Raw genomic sequence first — 21261 nt, forward strand, 5'->3', positions numbered from 1 at the left:
AGAAGGCATATAGAAAATGTTAAGCAAAGCTAAACTGAAAGCATTTAACTTCATATCCAACATTTGTAAGAGAAAAGTTGAGGGAATTTCAAATGATAATAGTTCTGAAGTGAAGATATGCCCAGATCTTTAGAACCAGTTACATACAGAAATGAGGAAACTAGAATTTACACAAGCTTAACAATGATAAAATGAAGAAGTCACTGGTTATAAAATGCATCAATGTTTATAAACTTTTGTAGTAACAAAACAAAAAATGATACGTTATTAATTACCTAAAAAGGTATTTCTTGAGGTAAATGACAACTATAGTAATACACATTAATCAACCTGGCTAAAACCAGAAGAGGTAATGGTGAAGCTCAAAAACACCTCTAAAGAAAAAAATTTATAAATTCATAGTTCACTATTACAAAGTAAGGATGAGGGCTCTTCTAGTGTTAATCTTTAAAATATGAATATTTTCAAACATTATTTTATAAGTAATTTAGACTAATAGTATCAGGAAAAAGTAGAAACACTTTAGAGACTATGGAATAAATCTAGCAGTTTCTCAGTAAACACCCAGTTAGAATAGGCTAGTGGCCATTTGACCCTCTATTGCTCTGTTCTCACCCAAATACATAAGAACTAGGAATCCATAAGCATCTGAAGTATACACAGAAAATAAATCAGGAAATAAGGGTACTAAATAGAATCCAAGACTCAAATTGTTTTATCCTTTCAAGATACTTTAATTTTGCAGTTATTAATTAAAAAACACAGTTGTTTTCAGCATTTCCTAGCTACAGGAGTGCATAGGAAATTCCATTCTAAATAAAGAAGTAATTAATGAAATAACAACACACCTTAACATTTTACATTGATAGGTTACAGTTTACAAGGTGCTTTCACATACATTATCTCATTTGATTCTTCAACAAGCAGAAAAAACAGTAGGAAAGAAAAATGATTTTTTTAGGTTTACAATGAGTATTTTCAGGCCAATGGGCACTCACCACAGGAACATATCAGAACAAGACAGCAATGCCCACAAGCCACAATATCATTTTGGTAGGCTGACAGTTTGATATCAATTGGATATTTAGCCTCAGTGAAGGAGGAAGGAATCAGAACAGAGATGAGGTTCTCATGATATTCAAAGAACTGTAAGAACACTGTAAGAATTAAGGAGAAGAAAGATGCCCTAGAATATCGCCTTACTGAGACTTACTTCAAAGCATGTTATCCCCTCAGAATGTCATAATAAAAAGAGTCTCATCACAACATGGGGAAGTTAGAAGGGACCTTAGAAACTGCCTAATGGAACTCGTCCATTTCACAGATATGAGAACTGAGGCCAAGATCACTGCTGATAGTGACAGGCAAGGCTTGACACTCAGGTGCCTTGACTTCAGTCTATGGCTCCTTTCCCGACAATGTCATCTCCTTATTATTTCTTCTGTTTCAAATAACGTAATCTGAGATTAAATACTGATTCATTCCACTTATTTCTTATTCAAGTTTTTTTATCTTATTTTTGGCTAAATTGTGGCTGAAACTGGGAGTTTTATATAATTCCAAGATATTCTATTCAGTGTATTTGAGTGGTTGGAAATAGACTCCCTTGATGGATTGGGACAAAGCTTGCTGATGTCCTTCAAATGGGAAGTTAAATGGAATGGCTAAATAGCCCTCGAAGCCAATGCATGCCTATGGGTCATCCACCCAGGCAGATTTTATAGCAAATTGTGCCAGGCAGTAGTAATTTCATGATTTTCTTTTTTCTTTTTATTTTTTAGAATTCATAGAAATCTTTTTAATTACTGAAAACTAAAAATGTAGTAATCAAATTGTCACCCCTATGATTTACCTAAATTATTATGTAATAATTTTACAATAATATACAACATAGGTACCATAGCATTTATAGCATACATATTGAATACATGATCAGCATGTTCTTGGGTCTAAATGAAATACAAAAAACCTAAAATATTTTATACAAATGATGTTTCAGATTTATTAACATGATATATTGTTACATAAAATTTGCTACAGCAAAGTATTTCATATTTTCCTTGCACATTTTAAATATAAGTGGACCAACAAATCAGTATCAGCCTTAAGTGACATGACCATGCAGAACACTTGACAACCAAAAGATGCACAGACTGACGCAGAGAACATCTCAGAGAGATTTCGTCAGCATCTTCAAAGGTCTCACGAAGGTGTGGCACACAGGAAACTAAGGAGGGTCAGTGACCTACCTGCACCGATAGTGAAGCTGAGTGTTTATACACATTAAGGTCAGTTTGACTAAACACAACTCATCTTATATGCATGTAAATTGATCATAAAGATGAACACAGTTTATTTTCAACAATTTTGGTGTGTTGTTTTAAGATAGGTCACTGACACACAAAAATAAAACCAGATGAGAAATTTAAAAGCAAAGAAAAAAAATATTAAAAAATTGAGTTAAGCCATGAATTCTCAACAAACAGTGAACGAAATGGACAAAAGTGTTTGAAATTTCCACATGATAGCAATGTTATTAAGTCAGCTAGCAAAAAAAAAAAAAAAAGTATATTAAAAAAACAAGTACTAAAATTGTATTTGCATGATCATAATTCCATTTACTGAAAGAAGCTAGAAATGATGACATATCTAAAAATACCACACCGCAAAATTAAAATACAGTTGTGGCAGTTTTATAAACTTTGTCCCCTTTCCTCATTGCTGAGGTGCAGGACGGAAGCTGAAGTTGCAGCAGTGCCTCCATCTCAGGCTGACACATACAGTTTACCAGCATAATCACCTGGCAACAACTTTTGTTCTTAACTGTGACAAAACAAAGCAAAGCAAACAAACCAAATACCTCTACACAAAAGCGCCTCTATGTCGTTTACAAGAGTCAAGCCATTTGTTTGACTTAGATGAGTATTTGTTCACATCAATGTTCTTTTTAGTTCATTTCTCTTCCTTTAAAAAGTTTATAATGGGGACTTTTTGAGAAACTTAAAAATTTGTCGTTTTCATTAGTCATGTTCTATTAAAATACTGTCTAAAATCCTTATGGAAAGTTAAAGTTTATAAATCTTAGAACTCTACTCTTGATACCTACATAAATGCTGGTACCAAGTGAGAGAATCTGGATGATTATGATCCATGTTATTAGCTTTTCCTGCAAATGAGACACAATTGTCACACTGCACAGGTTGGTCACTTACTTACTCAAGGGGAGGATGACAGAAAAGGCAGTGAAGTGAGACAGAGCTTCTGATCTGTATGTATTCAAACTGCTGGGTCTAGCTACTCTGCATTAGTGAGTTCTAGGAAAGTTAATGTTTTGTGTAAATATCCTCGGTGAAAAGACATTCTAGCTTTAAAAACTGTCCAGCATTTTGGCAACAACTGAGTATGAGCTATTCAAAGTAAAAATAATTATTAGAAAGCATATCCTTCAAGCAACTGACCAACACAAATATTGGTTAAGAGTTACTAAAAGCAACATTTATCCTTCCCTTCCAAAGTCACATAGCCATAACACTGCCCATTTGAAACACCAACAAAATAAAATGAGCACTATTTGCAGAAAAGTTAATGAAAATGAAACAGGACGGAATGGATGTGGAAGGAGAGAAGAATGAGGAACCAAAGGGAAGCGGGAGGGTGTCTAGTTCTGTGTTATGGCACAGACAATGCTTGCGTAGCGGTGCCTTGTTACAGAGGTGGATGCAGAGTGCACACATGGATGACAGGAACAGAGACCTCACTCAGTCGCTGGAATGAAGGAACTCGGTAACTGCTGTGACAAGGACGGTCTCGGCTCTGCCTTATCTCTTAACAGAGTGCAAAGACTGAGTGTGAGCTCCCATGTCATCTTGTTGCTCTAAAATTCACAAAATTCTTTCCCACATTTTTCTGTTATAGAGACACGGATATCTTCTTCTTCATAGTCATCAAAGTTGCTGGTATCTCCAGAGCCTCTGAACTTTGGTATGAATGGAGCTTCGACCTGTAATTGAGAAACAGAGAAAACAAGAGTGATATTATGATTTATTATAAGAAATATATATTTCTTCTTAGTTCCTGGTACAAAGCTCCTAAAGCCTTTGAATCTCTTGAGTAGAGCATGGCAAATGTGTCTTTTGTTATGTTAATGAGGTGTCTTTGGGAAAGCCCATAGGTAACTTAAGTAGGGTGGCTGGTTGCCAGGGTACCCAACACTGTGATTAGAAGGCTGGAAATTTCAGTTCACTACCTGACCTGGGGAAGGAGTACATCAAGGTTGTATATTGTCACCCTACTTATTTAACTTATATGCAGAGTACATCATGCAAAATGCCAGGCTGGATGAAGCATAAGCTGGAATCAAGATTGCTGGGAGAAATATCAACAACTTCAGATATGCAGATGACACCACCCTTATGGAAGAAAGTGAAGAGGAACTAAAAAGCCTTTTGATGAAGATGAAAGAGGAGAGTGAAAAAGCTGGCTTAAAACTCAACATTCAGGAAACTAAGACCATGGCATCTGGTCCCATCACTTCACGGCAGGTAGATGGGGAAACAATGGAAAAAGTGACTGACTCTATTTTCTTGGGCTCCAAAATCACTGTGGATGCTGACTGCAGCCATGAAATTAAAAGATGCTTGCTCCCTGGAAGAAAAGCTATGACAAACCTGGATAGCATATGAAAAAGCAGAGACATTACTTTGATGACATAGGTCTGTCTAGTCAAAGCTATGGTTTTTCCAGTAGTCATGTATTGATGTGAGAGCTGGACCATAAAGAAGGCTGAGTGCTTGAAGAACTGATGCTTTCAAACTGTGGTGCTGGAGAAGGCTCTTGAGAGTCCCTTGGACAGCAAGGAGATCAAACCAGTTAATCCTAGAGGAAATCAACCCTGAATATTCATTGGAAGGACTGATGCTGATTGCAGTCCTTGGGGTTGTAAAGAGTCGGACACGACTGGGCGACTAATACCACAACCTGATCTCAGAGGGAAGAGGGGCTGGAAACTGAGTTCAGTCAGACTCCCCTGGTGGCTCAGTGCTCAACAATTTGTCTGCCAATACATGAGACACAGGAGACACCGGTTCGATCCCTGGGTTGAAAGGATCCACTGGAGGAGGAAATGGCAACCCCTTCCAGTGTTCTTGCCTGGGAAATCTCATGGACAGAGGAGTCTGGAGGGCTATAGTCTTTGGGGTCGCCAAGAGTCAGACATGACTGAGCAACTGAACACTCACACCAAATGGCAGTAATTGAGTCAATCATGCCTATATAATGAGGCCTTCATGAAACCCCAAAAGGAAAGAGTTTGGGTTTTGGAGAGCTTCTGGGGTGGTGAATCAGTGGGGATTTGGGGAGAATGGCATGCCTGGAGAGAGCAGGAAACTAGGATCCCCTTTCTACACACCTTGCCCTAGGCCTCTCTTCCATCTGGCTATTCTTGAGTTACACCATTTATAATAAACTGGTCAATCCAGTAAGCAACTTTTCTCAGTTCTGTGAGCCAGTTTAGCAAGTTAATCGAACCCCAAGGTTTTGGGGGAATCTTGATCTATAGTTTGTTAGTCAGAAGCACAAACTGGACTTGCAGTTGGTATCTCCAGACAGGAAGTGTCAGAAGTGAGTTAATTGCTCGGTTGCATGGAAAAAGAGGAAAAAGAAATGCCTGAGAATTTCCAAATACTAAGGAAAATAAATTCTTATTATTACTAATGCAGTGGCAATCTTTAAATGCCTTTAAGTCCCTAAATGATAACAACATTAAAAGAAGAAACAAACTATAGGTTTGCTGTTAATCTCAACATCTTCCTTCAAAGTATGGTACAGACCAACAAACTTGAGATTTCTAGGATAATTCACTGCTGCCATCAAAATGCTGGTAATTAAGGTTACAAAAGATGAGATGGTTGGATGGCATCACCGACTTGATGGACGTGAGTTTGAGTAAGCTCTGGGAGTTGGTGATGGACAGGGAGGCTTGGCATGTTGCAGTTTATGGGGTTGCAAAGAGTTGGACACGACTGAACAACTGAACTGAACTGAAAGTTACAGAACTCCAGCTTTCCTTTATCAGTTTATTTCTGAAGTCTATTTTTCTGTCCTCCTTTCCTTAATTCCTTCCTGTCTAGGTTATTTTTTTTATTCCCAAGATTATTTTGTTTAAAATATCTGGCTATCAAGACTTTCTGGGAAATTTGAAAAAAAAAGTCTTTTATAATTACAAAATTGTTAAATTCTGAACATTTTTTCAGTCCAGAGCTATTTCTAATATTTATACCAGTGATTTCCAACGAGTTTTGATTAATATGCCTTTACTAAAACATCTTTGAGTATATATCACCAATAAATGTAGTTTTTTATTTATAAATAATTTACACACATGGCTAAATTATTACAAGATACACACAAACAAGACATCTAAAAAAATAAGGTAAAAAATAAGTAGGAATGGGAAATCTAACTGGTTGCCTTGTGTGCCCTGTATGGGGGCCTGCAGGTCTGCACCACACAGAACAATGAGCTAGGCAGACAGTTGCTTCATGTCTAGCCAGGCAGTAATTTAGGATCACAGCTATTGAGCCAATCATCTCTAGAAAATGACTGCACAGTGTGAGCTGTCCAGGCCATTTTCTTCCATTTCTGTCTTTGTGCCAGATGATTTTGACTATTTTGTTGTTCATGAGCACTTGGTCAAATAATAAAGGCTATGAAAACTATTCAAATTTACTATCATTTTTGCACTTATCTACATACTTATCAGGGACATGATACTAAAACAAATGGCTATTTTTAAAGTACTGAATTATTTCTCTTTGTAAATTATCCAGAGATTCCCAAGTTCATTTCTGTTAATCATCAAGATTTACTATCAGTCAGTTTGCCCAATACAATATCTACTGTGCTACTTCTCAGCAGATAAGCTGTTTAACCTAGATAAACCAAGCTCTTTGGAAAGGGCTCATCATTTAGATGAGCAGTAGCAGTTCTACCCATTTTAAGAGTAACTGTTTAAAATACATGATATGCATAGAATAGTAAATATTGGCTAAGTAACAGGAGAAATGTTTATTTCTAAATATAAGTTTTAAAATATTCAAAATACATCATAAATTTTTAAAATATTAATAAGGACAAACCTCAAGGAAATCTAATTAATTCATCTAAATATAGCATTAATTAACAATACTATAACAATAAAGATAGTATAGTGATAATTACAAAGGGATATAAATGATTTTATAGAAAAATATAAAATTCAAAAATTAATGAGACAAAAATTTAAGAGGCCAATATCCACAGAATTAATTTGTTTTCATTTCCAAGGTATAAATATAATTCCTATCTTTCTTAAATTTCCCAAAGAAACATGGAAAATTTCCAACCTAATTTTATGAATCTATATAATTTCAACTCCAGAAAAACAAAAACTACAGGTTGATAAAATTTAAGACTATAGAAGTAAAAATCCTAAATAAAGCTTTAGCAAATTAATTTCAGGCAGATATTAAAATAATAATACCCTATGATTAAAGGATATTCATTTCAGGAATGTTAGGATACCTCACCAATATAACTCTTTATACTAACATGTCAATGAAGATAAAATACAATATACTGGCAGTCAAGGATATTTCCTTAACCTGATCAAGAATACTTATCCAAGACAAATGGCTAATATCTTATCTGGTGGTAAAGCATAAAAAGCATTCCCATTCAAAAGAGAACAAGATAAGAGTGCTCAACAGGCCCACTTTTAAAATATTATTTTAGACATTCTAGCATATACAAATAAAACAAAATGGAAATAAAAGATATTAAAAAGAAGACAAATGACACCTCTACCCACTGTGATGATCATCCAGTAACATCTAAGGAAACCAATAGCAGAATTTACTTATTAAGGTGGCCAATCATAATAAACATAGAAATGTTTTCTCTCCCATACTCTTAATGGGAAAGAAACATACTCACAGTAGCAACCAAAATATAAATTTAAGGAAAAACTTTGAGAAAGAAATTGGACTTGTATGAGGTAAGGGGTTTCTAAAACTTTACCAAATAACAGAAAATATTTGAATAACTGCACAAATATAACATGTTCATTATGAAGAAATTTCAAAATTTTGGTTTTCTTTTAATTAATACACATAATCCTAATTAAGATCCCCCAATACAACATAAACATTTGGGAAGACCAACAAAACAGAGGAATTACTGCTTATTGGGTACACAGTTTCAGTTCTATAGGAGCAGGTTCTGGAGATGGATGGCGGTGATGGTGGCACAACAGTATGAATGTACTTAATGTCCCTGAACAGGGCACTTACATTTGGTTAGCATATTAAATCTTACGTTATATGTACTTTACTACAATAAAACTGGAGAAAACTGAAATATGTATTTTTTATAAATATTTATACAAATTCCACATATTAAATATATAAGTATTTTGAAAATTGAAAAAAATCACATTATAAACCTACATAAAATGATGTGGTGGTTCCCTGATGGCTCAATGAGTAAAGCATCTTCCTGAAATGCAGGAGCTGCAGGAGACTCGGGTTTGATCCCTGGGTGGGGAAGATCCCCTGGAGGAGGGAATGGCAACCCACTCCAGTGTGCCTAAAAAGTCCCATGGACAGAGAAGCCTGGCAGGCTACATAGTTCATGGGGTTGCAAAGAGTTGGACATGACTAAGTATGCATGTACAGTCTGAAGTTGAGGGGAAAATGAAGGCCTGGAGGAAGCAGATTTACTATTGAAGGTGGTTGCTAAAGTCATTGGAATGGACTATAGTGAGGAAAAGCACAGAAATAAAAGGAAGAAATATGCCAACTGTTAATAGAGATACTGTCTGAATGATGGGATTAAGATGATTTAAACATCTATTTACTTAACAAATTACCTCATGACAACTGTATGAAACACACCTCAACCAGCAAGAAAAATAGAGCCAATCTATTTAATTTTTCTCTCCAAACTATTTTCTTTTGCATTCACTATTTTAACCTAAATGTTGAGGATGAGAAATCTAATGCTTTAAAGTAGTTAAGTAATTTGCTTGAACTCTCACTCTTAATGGTTGGCTGATCTGGGATTCAAATCAGTGTCTACCTAACCTGAGTTCACACACTTTTTACTGCCTTCTGAGGCAGTCGACCTACTCTGTAAATGCTCAAAGCATAAAATTTAAGCAGAGAATATGTAAAAATCTATGAATATCTTAAGAAGCAATGTATTGCTCTATGGTTTGGGCTTTATTTTAATCTTTCTCTTTAGTGGCTAAGTCATGTCCAATTCTTGCATTCCCACGGACTGTAGCCTGCCAGGCTCCTCTGTCCATAGGATTCTCCAGGCAAGTATACTGGAGTGGGTTGCCATGTTAAAAGGTCTTTAACGAACAAAGCTAGTGGAAGTGATGGAATTCCAGGTGAGCTATTTCAAACCCTAAAACATGAGCTGTGAAAGTGCTGCACTCAATATGTCAGCAAATTTGGAAAACTCTGCAATGAACACAGAACTGGAAAAGGTCAGTTTTCATTCCAATCCCTAAGAAAGGCAATGCCAAAGAATGCTCAAACTACTGCATAATTGCACTCATCTGCCACGCTAGTAAAGTAATGCTCAAAACTCTCCAAGCCAGGCTTCAGCAATATGTGAACTGAGAACTTCCAGATGTTCAAGCTGGTTTTAGAAAAGGCAGAGGTACCAGAGATCAAATTGCCAACATCTTCTGGATCATCAGAAAAGCAAGAGAGTTCCAGAAAAACAACTGTTTCTGCTTTATTGACTATGCCAAAGCCTTTGTGTTGATCACAATAAACTGTGGAAAATTCTTCAAGAGGTGGGAATACCAGACCACCTGACCTGCCTCTTGAGAAACCTGTTTGCAGGTCAGGAAGCAACAGTTAGAACTGGACATGGAACAACAGACTAGTTCCAAATAGGAAAAGGAGTATGCCAAGGCTGTATATTGTCACCCTGCTGATTTAACTTATATGCAGAGTACATCATGATAAACACTCGGCTGGAAGAAGCACAAGCTGGAATCGAGACTGCTGGGAGAAATATAATCTCAGATATGCAGATGACACCACCCTTATGGCAGAAAGTGAAGAGGAACTAAAAAGCCTCTTGATGAAAGTGAAAGAGGAGAGTGAAAAAGTTGGCTTAAAGTTGGCTTAAACTTTTCAACATTCAGAAAAATAAGATCATGGCATCCGGTCCCATCACTTCATGGCAAGTAGATGGGGAAACAGTGGAAACAGTGGCTGACTTTATTTTTTTGCTCCAAAATCACTGCAGATGGTGACTGAAGCCATGAAATTAAAAGATGCTTACTCCTTGGAAGGAAAGTTATGACCAACCTAGACAGCATATTACAAAGCAGACACATTACTTTGCCAACAAAGGTCCGTCTCGTCAAGATTATGGTTTTTCCAGTGATCATGTATGGATGTGAGAGTTGGACTATAAAGAAAGCTGAGCGCCAAAGAATTGATGTTTTTGAACTGTGGTGTTGGAGAACACTCTTAAGAGTCCCTTAGACTGCAAGGGGTCCAACCAGTCCATCCTAAAGGAGACCAGTCCTGAGTGTTCATTGGAAGGAGTGATGTTGAAGCTGAAACTCCAATACTTTGGTCACCTGATGCAAAGAACTGACTCATTTGAAAAGACCCTGACACTGGGAAAGATTGAGGGTAGGAGGAGAAGGGGACAACAGAGGATGAGATGGTTGGATGGCATTACTGACTCAATGGACATGAATTTGGGTAAACTCCAGGAGTTGGTGATGGACAGGGAGGGCTGGCGTGCTACGGTTCACATGGGGTCGCAAAGAGTTGGACACAACTGAGTGACTGAACTAAACTGAACTGAAAGGGCTAATGTGATCCTGGAACTGGGAATTTGAAGAACCCAGAATTAAATACGTTGTTGTTATTTAGCCGCTAAGTCCAATCCAACTCTTTTCAATCCTAAGGACTGTGGCCCCCCGCCCCCCCCCCCCCCCCAGGGTCAATAGTCCATGGAATTTCCCAGTCAAGAATACTGAAGTGGGCTGCCATTTTATTCTCCAGGGGATGTTCCCAACCCAGGGATTAAACCTGTGTCTTCTGCATTGACAGGTGGATTCTTTTACCCCTGAGCCACCATGGAAGCTAATATAGATGTGATTTAACAGCTCAAACAATTTAAAGCACTTAACCTTTCTAAGCTGATTTTCTTATCAGTAAATTGGGGAAAATGGTATCACCTATCCCATAGAATTACTTCAAAGATTAAAATGAGACATTACAGTGTTGCTTTTATAAATTTTAAAGCACTACATTGGTGCTAGGAAATTTAGGGGAAATATGGTATGTTTACTGATTCCTGGAGGAGGAAATGGCAACCCACTCCAGTATCCTTGCCTGGAAAATCCCAGGGAGAGAGGAGACTGGAGTCCATGAAGTGGTAAAGAGTCGATATGACAGAGCATGAACACACAATATTTATTCACTACATCTAAAATCTATTTTAAGTTGCTCTGGACTTTATTCTTGACTACATAACACATTCAGTTGAGATAATAATGCTAACGACAATGTTTCATGAATTTAATGGTTAGAGAGTATCTGAATCCCTCTTTGAGATACAAAGGCTGTACTGGACTCACATTGCTTTGGTCTTGCTATGTTTTCTATCTGCTGAATTAAAAATTTTTTAACTGTTAAAAAAACCTTTTATAAGACTATAAATTAGAAAAATGACTATTTACAATTAGAGCATTTACATTTTTTTCCCATGGAAATTCACTCATATGGCTTCATAGCATTATTAGATATGGCAAATTTTGGAGACATTAGATGTTTTGGTTTTATAGGAAAAGAAAAAGAAAAAATTAACATATTCAAGATGAAAACACTTCATATGAATTATCTTTAACTGGGCATTTAAGAAGGAAAAGGAGAGATAAAGGTAATTCAGCATAGCAAAAGTTTTTCTTAAATGTCTCAATTTATCCCAAAGGTAAAGTAATGATGAATGAAAAGTATCTTAATGAATCCAACAATTAAATGTTACTAAATCTGGCTGTGTGCCAATTCTGGGTAGGTGAGTATATTTGTTTACATATTGTCTTACTAATGTGACTTTACATCAGTTTTGAAGTGCAAATTATTAGGACACTAATATGTACTTGCCATGGCATTATGAAAAATAAAAGGTATGGGTAGGAAAAATTTAACAAAGAAAATATTTCCAATTGATGATCTATACAGACATACACTTTCCCTTCTATCAAGGAGAAAACTCATTTAAGTTGTGAGCTATAAGGTTCTTTGTTGTTTAGTCACTAAGTCATATCTGACTCTTTTGCAACCCCAATGGACTGTACTTGGCTAATCTCCTTTATCCATGGGATTTCCCAGGCAAGAACATTGGAGTGGACTGCCATTTCCTTCTCCAGGGATCTTTCTGACCCAGGGATCAAACCCACATCTCCTGCATTAGCAGGCATATTCTTTACAACTGAGCCACCAAGGAAGCCCTAAAAGGTTCTTTAAGTCTTGTGTAAGATTAATTCAAAAGGTAAAAAATACTAAAAGTTTGTGCTAAGTTGAAGATACCTCTACTACATATAATTTAAATAGTAACTTGAAAAGCTTTTAAATTAAAGAAAGAACAGGCTCACCTTTCTCTGGTAAATAGCAATCCAATCTGTTGTGGCAAACCACTTGTGAGTTTTTATATCACTCACACCATTCTTTAGATTTCCAAACCGCTTTGTTAAGTCTACCTGCAGTAGGTTCCTTAGAAGGTCCTTGAGATCTGAACTGAAGTGAGAAGGGAATCGAACCTGCAAAACAGACCATGTGGTAAGACACACATTCTAAGATTCAAGACATCTCTGAAAGGTATTTTTTTAAATGTGATAGATCATTATATAAACATAAATATGCAGTGCTGACTTTCAAATACTTTTAACTACATACTTCAGTCTCCACAGTAGTCTTTTAAAAAGATAATTATTTAAGTGAATGAATTAAAACTGTTCTCTTAAGATCTTGCTTTGGTCATAAACTTTGGAGCTACTATTGATGTGGCAGAGAATCGGACATGACTGAGTGACTAACACTTTCACCTTCACTCCAGAAAAATGGACGCCTCTCCAGAAAAATGTGCATAATTACAGAACTTTCCCAGCAATGTCAGAAGGTTTACCCATCTTCAAGATAGACCCCTTGGATCCCATATTATAAACTTTTGCCTTAGAAACAAATTTAAACTTGTAATTTAAATAGAAAAAGCAGCATATGAAAGATATCAGTATGCACATTTTTTAAAGAGATGATCAAAAAAGCAGTCTAAAAATGATGATAAAAACCCACACTGCCTTTCATAGCATAGGAAACCACTTTTCTTTCACTAGTGGGTGACTTTTGAGTATAATTCTGCTATTATGCAATAGTACAAAAATGATTTAGGTTGGTTTAAAAGCAGTTTCCACTTTCTATATTGTGAAGATTTTATAATTAGTTGATTGGTCTCCAGCCTTAAAAACAAAGAAAAAAACTCCAAATAAGTGAAGATGTTATGTATCAGGTAATCAATAAAATAAAGTATCAGTCATTGGAGACCTAGGTCTACTTTCTGTGTTGTTTAAACACTCTTCTCTAACTCTCTACCAATCTAACTCCCAGTTCTCACCCTATTATTAATATGAGTACTGAAAAATTAAAATGGGTACTATTAAGGGATGATTTTGGAATGAATAGCTACATCTATGCCTCCTTACTATTTTCTTTCATTATTACCTTTTCTCCATTGTCCTCTGCAATTGTGTTCACTCATTTCCACTGCCCTCTTCCCCATCAAACACACAGGTATGTATGCATATAGCTACATGTGTGTGAGCACGTGCACTTTCATTTTAACCCCATTTTCCTGTTGTGTGTTCAATTTCATGCTCCCACCTTCACTAAACACGAACACCATTCTCTGGATTATCATGGCCTTAACTTCAAACTGACCATAAATCTTGAAGAAATGCTTTAAAGGGTTAATAGATACATTTCTGAACCAGCATTCTTTCTTTGGTTCTCTACGAGTGCCACCGGCACCTGTAACTTGCATTGTGTATCATGACATAACCTCAGGTGATCTTCACCATGCACTCATTCGTTTAACTCTGCTGCAGTATTCGTGCATGTATGTCTCACCCAGACTGTGAATTTCCGGAGGGAAGATACTGTGTCATTTTTGTGTTTGTAGTCCTAGGATTTATTAGACCACTTAAAATAAGACAGTTCACCCACCTGACAAAAGTGTATTGAGTACTTACTATGTGCCAGGTACTATTCTAGGTGCTGGATGCACAAACAGTGAACGAAAACGAGTCTCTGATTCCTTGGCACTTACATATTGAACAATATGACATTCTTGATGAATACAGTATTAACTGTATTCTATTAATAAATATAGAGAAACTAAGATTCAGAGACATTATGTATCTTACCCAGTCATCACATCAGAAAGCAGCAGAACTAGACTCGAAATGTAGTCTTACAATTCCCAGCTCCATGAATTTTACTCTTTATTACACTTCAAATGTATAGAACTTCTTAATTTATATTCTGACTTTGAAAAAGTTCAACGTACTCAACATAGATTCTTATGTTTTCAAAGCAGAAGTTAAAACAGGATGCAGAGCTAGAAATTTATGGCAACACTAGGTTCATCACCATAGTCTTCTGACTGCCACTCACAGCTATTCTGTAAATAAACGTTTCTCAAAGTGTGGTTCCAGGGATCACTTTCATCCACTAGGAAGCAGAGGGTAACAACGCAGATTCCTGGGGCTTACTTCAAAGGTGATAATGGTACTGACCTGAAAATCTGAGCTGCTATCTCTAAACAATTCATCTATACAAGAAAGTTTGGGAAACACTATTTGCAATGCTATTTACTATGTTAAGCAGAAGTTGCTTTTCTTTTCCCCTGCTAGTGACAGATCACTAGTATAAATAATAGTATAAATAGATCACTAGTATAAATAATAAACAGATAAATATATATCTATATAAATAAATATAAATATAAATATCTGTATAAATAAATAAATAAACAGATCACTAGTATAAATAATAAACTAAAATCACCATCATAACAGAGGAAAACTAGTACTTGTCTCAAGTAACCAAAGACTATTTGAAAGTTGAAGGTTTGGCGTCAACTCATATTAGCGACTAAAAAACCTCATTTCTGCAAAGCTTGCATTAGTACAGATTATAAGAGGTTATATGTTCAAAAAAAAAAAAAAAGACATGTGAACTACCACCCTCTCTAGTTCCTACTTTTGACACAATGGCTTCCTAGGCACTGTGCCAAACACTTTACATGCACTGGCTCATAAAATCCAAAATACAACAGCTAAATAAGTATGATTGCCCCCATTTTATACCTGACGCAATTAAGACCTATAAGGATTAAGCAATTTGCTCCAGATTACAGAGATAGTAAGTGGGGGAGCTATAATAGCAAACCAGGACTCTGACTTCAGGGTACATACTTTAACTTCAAGGTTACTGTCAGGAACCTTATAAAAGACTGAAATTTTATCTTAAAAGTATCTGCACATTTCTTTACCCTACTTGGAGTAAAAACTAGAGAATACAAGGTATTCAAAGACACACCATCCACTTTAAAAATACCACAATTATTTATAAAATGATTATATTCTAATTTTGTTTAGATTCTTAAGAAATAACTTTTTTGAAGTAGACTTCCAGGACTTCCCTGGTGGCTCAGACGGTAAAGCATCTGCCTACAATCCGGGAGACCTGGGTTCGATCCCTGGGTCGGGAAGATTCTCTGGAGAAGGAAATGGCAACCCACTCCAGTACTCTTGCCTAAAAAATCCCATGGACGGAGGAGCCTGGTGTCCATGGGGCCGCAACGAGTTGGACACGACTGAGCGACTTCACTTTCTTTCACTATCTTCATTTAGAATAGAGGTTTCATGAACTGTTCAATGTAATGTGTCAGTTATTCTCCCCTTCATGATGTTCAGAATGATAGTGATGTACTACAAATAAACCTTTTGAATTCAGGTAATATGCAATGAAGTGGATAAACAATACAGACACCTAAATAAAATAGTTCCTTACTTGGAATGCAAATACAGTGATGGTCTTGAATTAGTTAATGAATATGTTTATTCGTTTAATCCTCAGAACAGTGTTTCTCAAGTGGGAAGTAGTGGTAGAGGGTTGCAATGGTAGATACCAGAATCATTTGGGAAACTGAAATTCTATACGTGTCCTCCTCACTTCCACATCACACCTTCTTTTCCCCCAGAGATTATGATAGGTAGCCCACACTCCCATAGTAAGCCATATTAATGATGGGTATTTGTCATATCCTTAAAATATACTAGATGGGAAATAATGAGAATGATTGTGAAAATATTGTTTTCTATGATTGTTCTGAAATGTAATCAGAAATGTAGGTACTTTGTTTACTGAACATTCCAAAGAGCTATGTTGATTCATTAACTGAAATTAGCAAAAAACAGAAAATAAATGAAACATCCAGTCCCATCACTTCATGGCAAATAGATGGAGAAACAGTGGAAACAGTGGCTGACTATTTTTTTGGGCTCCAAAAAAATGACTGCAGCCATGAGATTAAAAATGCTTACTCCTTGGAAGGAAAGTTATGACCAATCTAGACAGCATAATAAGAAGCAGAGACATTACTTTGCCAACAAAGGCCCGACTAGCCAAGGCTATGGTTTTTCCAGTGGTCATGTATGGATGTGAGAGTTGGACTATAAAGAAAGCTGAGCACCAAAGAACTGATGCTTTTGAACTGTGGTGTTGGAGAAGACTCTTGAGAGTCCCTTGGACTGCAAGGACATTCAACCAGTCCATCCTAAAGGAGAAGGACTGATCTGATTGGAAGGACTGATGTTGAAGCTGAAACTCCAACACTTTGGCCACCTGATGCAAAGAGCTGACTCATTTGAAAAGACCCTGATGCTGGGAAAGATTGAGGGTAGGAGGAGAAGGGGACGACAGAGGATGAGATGGTTGGATGGCATCACCGACTCGATGGATATGGGTTTGGGTGAACGCCGGGAGTTGGTGATGGACATGGAGGCCTGGCGTGCTGTGGTTCATGGGGTCACAAAGAGTCAGACACAACTGAGCGACTAAACTGAACTGACTGATGTTTTAAATGGAAGACTTTTATTTATAGTATGTTAACCGGGAAACACCAAAGACTTCTATAATGGTAAAAGCGATGAACTCTTCCTTCAAAACTTTATCAAATTCTGATAAGCATTGTTTCTTTAACTATTATCAATTCTAACATATGTAGATATAGAAAGTAAAGTCAGAATTCTAGATAACTGCAGCTAGATGGTGTTTAATTTAGTCTAAACCTTCATTTTAAAGATAAGGAACCTGTTTTTTAAAAAAAATAAAAATAAGGAACCTGAGCTCCAGTGAGACTATCAATTCAGCTTCATTGTTGGGAAAATAACTTGATTCTCCTGACTCCTACATCTTTCTTCAGGCCAGGATAGCACAAAATATGTGATAGGGCAAATAATGTGAAAGCAGTTGTAAAGAGCTAGATTTGGAAAAGAGACAATCTAACCCCATTAAACCAGTAGATCTAAGTGATAAGGTTATTGGAAACTGGGATTATTTAACACGAAAGAGGGCTTTGTGCAGTATGTGCTCCTTAAAGTGTTTGTTGGATGTTTATCCTCTAATATTTCCTGTTTAGGATTCTTTTTCAACCTTTAGAGACCAAGTTTGGAGAAGGCAGTGGCACCCCACTCCAGTGCTCTTGCCTGGAGAATCCCATGGATGGAGGAGCCTGGTGGGCTGCAGTCCATGGGGTTGCTTAGAGTCGGACACGACTGAGCGACTTCACTTTCACTTTTCACTTTCATGCATTGGAGAAGGAAACAGTAACCCACTCCAGTGTTCTTGCCTAGAGAATCCCAGGGACGGGGGAGCCTGGTGGGCTGCCATCTATGGGGTCGCACAGAGTCGGACACGACTGAAGTGACTTAGCAGCAGCAGCAGAGACCAAGTTACTTCTGAGTTTCCTAATGATATATTCTTAAGAATAAATCTACTTCTGTAGTGAGGTATACACACATAAGCTTTCAATACATGATGTGCATGAAAAACATCTGAAATAATTAAAAAATATACATATAATTGGAATACACCGAAGACCAACTGAACTGGTATCTTTGAGAGTAGGCATCTATTTCATGAAAGCTTCATGAAGGCAGAGGCTGCAACTGATTTGCTATATCTAGCACTGGTCATATACGATGAGGTTAATAAATATACAACAAATGCATGGACTTAATTCAATAAACACTGATTCAATACCATCTATATGCTAGGCACAGATGTGCTTGGGATATAGTAGAAAAACCAAAGTAAGACATAGATTCCTGCCTCCACAATGTTCACATTCCAGTGAGAAAGAAACTTAGCAACAAACATGACCCTCTAAAAATGTTGTCATCCATCATTCCTGGCAAAATCTTTCTTTGTAAGGTCTTTAATTTTTTACTCTGAAGAAAATGGGGGTCACTGCAAGGTTCTGAAAGGAGTAACAAGATCTGACAATGTTTTTTAAAGAACTACTCTAGTGACTCAAAAGACAGCAGTATCAGCGGAGGTATTAAGAAGTAGCTGAATTCTGTGCATATTCTAAAGATAGAAGCAATATGGTTTTCTATGCATCAAATATGGTTTGAGAACGTTGGGGTGTTTTGGTCTGAGTAGCTGAAATTAACTGAAAGGATGATACTGCCATCAAATGAGATGGGAAAGATGGTGGGAGGAACAGATTTGCTAAGGAAAACAAAAATCTGTCAGTTTTAGACAGGTTGAATTTGATATATTTATTAGACCTCTGAGTGGAGATCTCAGGAAGTTGGATGCAAAACTATGCAACTTATGAGTCATGTATAGCTAGTATTAAGCTTCCCTGGTGGCTCCGATGGTCTGCCTGCAATGTGAGAGACCTGGGTTCGATCCCTGTGTTGGGAAGATCCCCTGGAGAAGAAAATGGCAACCCACTCCAGTACTCTTGCCTGGAAAATTCCATGGATGCAGGAGCCTGGTAGGCTACAGTTCATGGGGTTGCAAAGAGTCAGACACGACTGAGCAACTTCACTATCTTTCTTTATATCTAGTATTAAAAGTTATACAGAGGATGTGACCACCAATGAAAGATGTGCAAAAAGAGAAGATCAAGCTAAAGAGATTTAGAAGGAAAGATGAGTAGGGGTAGTGAGATATGTACATATACAGCTGATTCATGTTGTTGTATAGCAGAAAGTAACACATTGTAAAGCAATTATACTCCCATTAAAATAAATTTAAAAAATTAAAAGAATGAGGATATAAATCCAAGCATTCTAGCATCCCCTTTTTAAAGAGTTTCATGAGAATTATATGGTTTTTTAAGCCAATTAAAAAAAAAGGAAACATGAGTAATTCAAGAAGAAAGCTAAGATCATGAAGAGTCACTGAGGCCAAATGAAGGAGTAATGAAAAAACCACTGAACTAGATTCTATTTCCTGCTTTGCCACTAACTAGCTTTTATCTTGGAGAAGGAAATGGCAACCCACTCCAGTATTCTTGCCTAGAGAATCCTGTGGATGGAGGACCCTGGTGGGCTGCTGTCCATGGGGTCGCACAGAGTCGGACACGACTGAAGCGACTTAGCAGCAGCAGCAGCTTTTATCTTTGGGCTATTCGGAGCCCTGATTTACCTACATATAGGATAAGGGAGTTAAACTAAATAAAATGGAACATCCTTGTCATCTCAAGAATTCTACTAAGCTATTTCTTTGGGAGAAAGAATACCTGGGTTCCAATTCCAACTCCAGTTCTTTATACTTTAGGCAAACTTCTACCTTTCTGATAAGTGAGATAACCTCACTTATCTCATCTGTAAAATGATAAAAGTATATTTCATCTGGCAGGTGTGAAAAGAAAATAGGTAACTTTTATGAAACTGCCTTTTTTTCCCCAGCCATGTTGTATATCTTGTGATATCTTAGTTCCCTGAGCAGGAATTGAACCTCGGTCTACGGCAGTGATGGAGAAGGACATGGCAACCCACTCCAGTATTCTTGCCTAGGAAATGCCATGGACAGAGGAGCCTGGTGGGCTACAGTCCATGCGACCACGGAGTCAGAATGACTGAGAGACTGAGACTACCGCAGTGAAATACCAAGTCCCACCCAGCGGACTGCCAGGGAATTCCCTATGAAACTGGCCTAGTATCTTAGAGGCACTAATTCAATACATGTTTCATTTTAGAATAATATCTTAATGATCTGAAGCTGAATTTCCGATTCAAAAAAGGAACCTAGAAGTCAGCAATATTTATCATTATGTTTCCAGACTACTCAAGGACAAAGTGTACTAGAAAAGTCACTGCAGAGTATAAGAAGTTCCTCTTTTCTTCTTTTCTCATGCTCCACCTTTTAAAATTGTACAACAAACAAATTCTCTTCTTAAGGCACTTAAATTTGATAGAGTGAGGAAGAAAATAGACAACTAAAGTATTGTTTTATAAGGACAAAATTGTGAATATAGCTGATACCTTCTTAAACAACTGTGTAAAATTATATTACACAATATGTTAAAATAACTATGAAATTAAGTTTGAACTGAGCAAACAACCGAATATTTGTTCGGTTGTAACATCAATTATAGTCTTGTGCATTTTGGTTTTAGAAATAACTATTACCTTCTAAAAATTTAAGAGGAAGTTATATCTAACAAGAAAATCAATGCATGTTGTTATGGTATCCATCCAATCTGGATGATTTAAATTCACTCATTTTTAATTTTAGAAACAAAGTAAGACAAGAGTCAAATTTGTCTATTTTTAACTTAATCACAGAAATTACAAAGTTGATCTCTGACTGAAGAGGAGGAAATTTTTACCGCTATTCTTCTGCAGTTACGGAGGAAAAGACTGTTCAACTAGTAACATTTTATCCTGCATCAGGATAAAATTTACTGGGCTTAAATGACTCAAAAGAGTTTGTACACAGTCAATAATCTGTCAACTTCTGCCCACATTGCACACTGGGATAAATTTTAAGAAATTCTCTCTCTAAATTAGTTTAGCTCTAAGAAATCTATGATCATAGTTAAAAAATTATCTAGAAAAACTGAGCATTAGTTAACTTAGTTAACTTAACATTGGTTAACTTTTCA

The 21261-nt window shown here is 36.7% G+C and overlaps 1 protein-coding gene across 2 annotated transcripts in view; it reads right to left on the minus strand.

Moving 5' to 3' along the window:
* Window positions 1-710: 710 nt before the first annotated feature.
* PRKACB (protein kinase cAMP-activated catalytic subunit beta) overlaps window positions 711-21261 on the minus strand; it is a 152857-nt gene continuing 132306 nt past the window's right edge. For both annotated transcript variants that reach the window (XM_065910276.1, XM_065910269.1), the window contains exons 9-10: window positions 12674-12838; window positions 711-4000 (exon numbers count right to left, since the gene is read on the minus strand). In XM_065910276.1, coding sequence (XP_065766348.1) covers window positions 3875-4000; window positions 12674-12838 — 291 coding nt within the window. In that variant the 3' untranslated portion in view covers window positions 711-3874. The remainder of the gene's footprint in view (window positions 4001-12673; window positions 12839-21261) is intronic.

The sequence above is a fragment of the Muntiacus reevesi genome, chromosome 1 (genome assembly GCF_963930625.1).
Source record: "Muntiacus reevesi chromosome 1, mMunRee1.1, whole genome shotgun sequence".
NCBI lineage: Eukaryota > Metazoa > Chordata > Mammalia > Artiodactyla > Cervidae > Muntiacus > Muntiacus reevesi.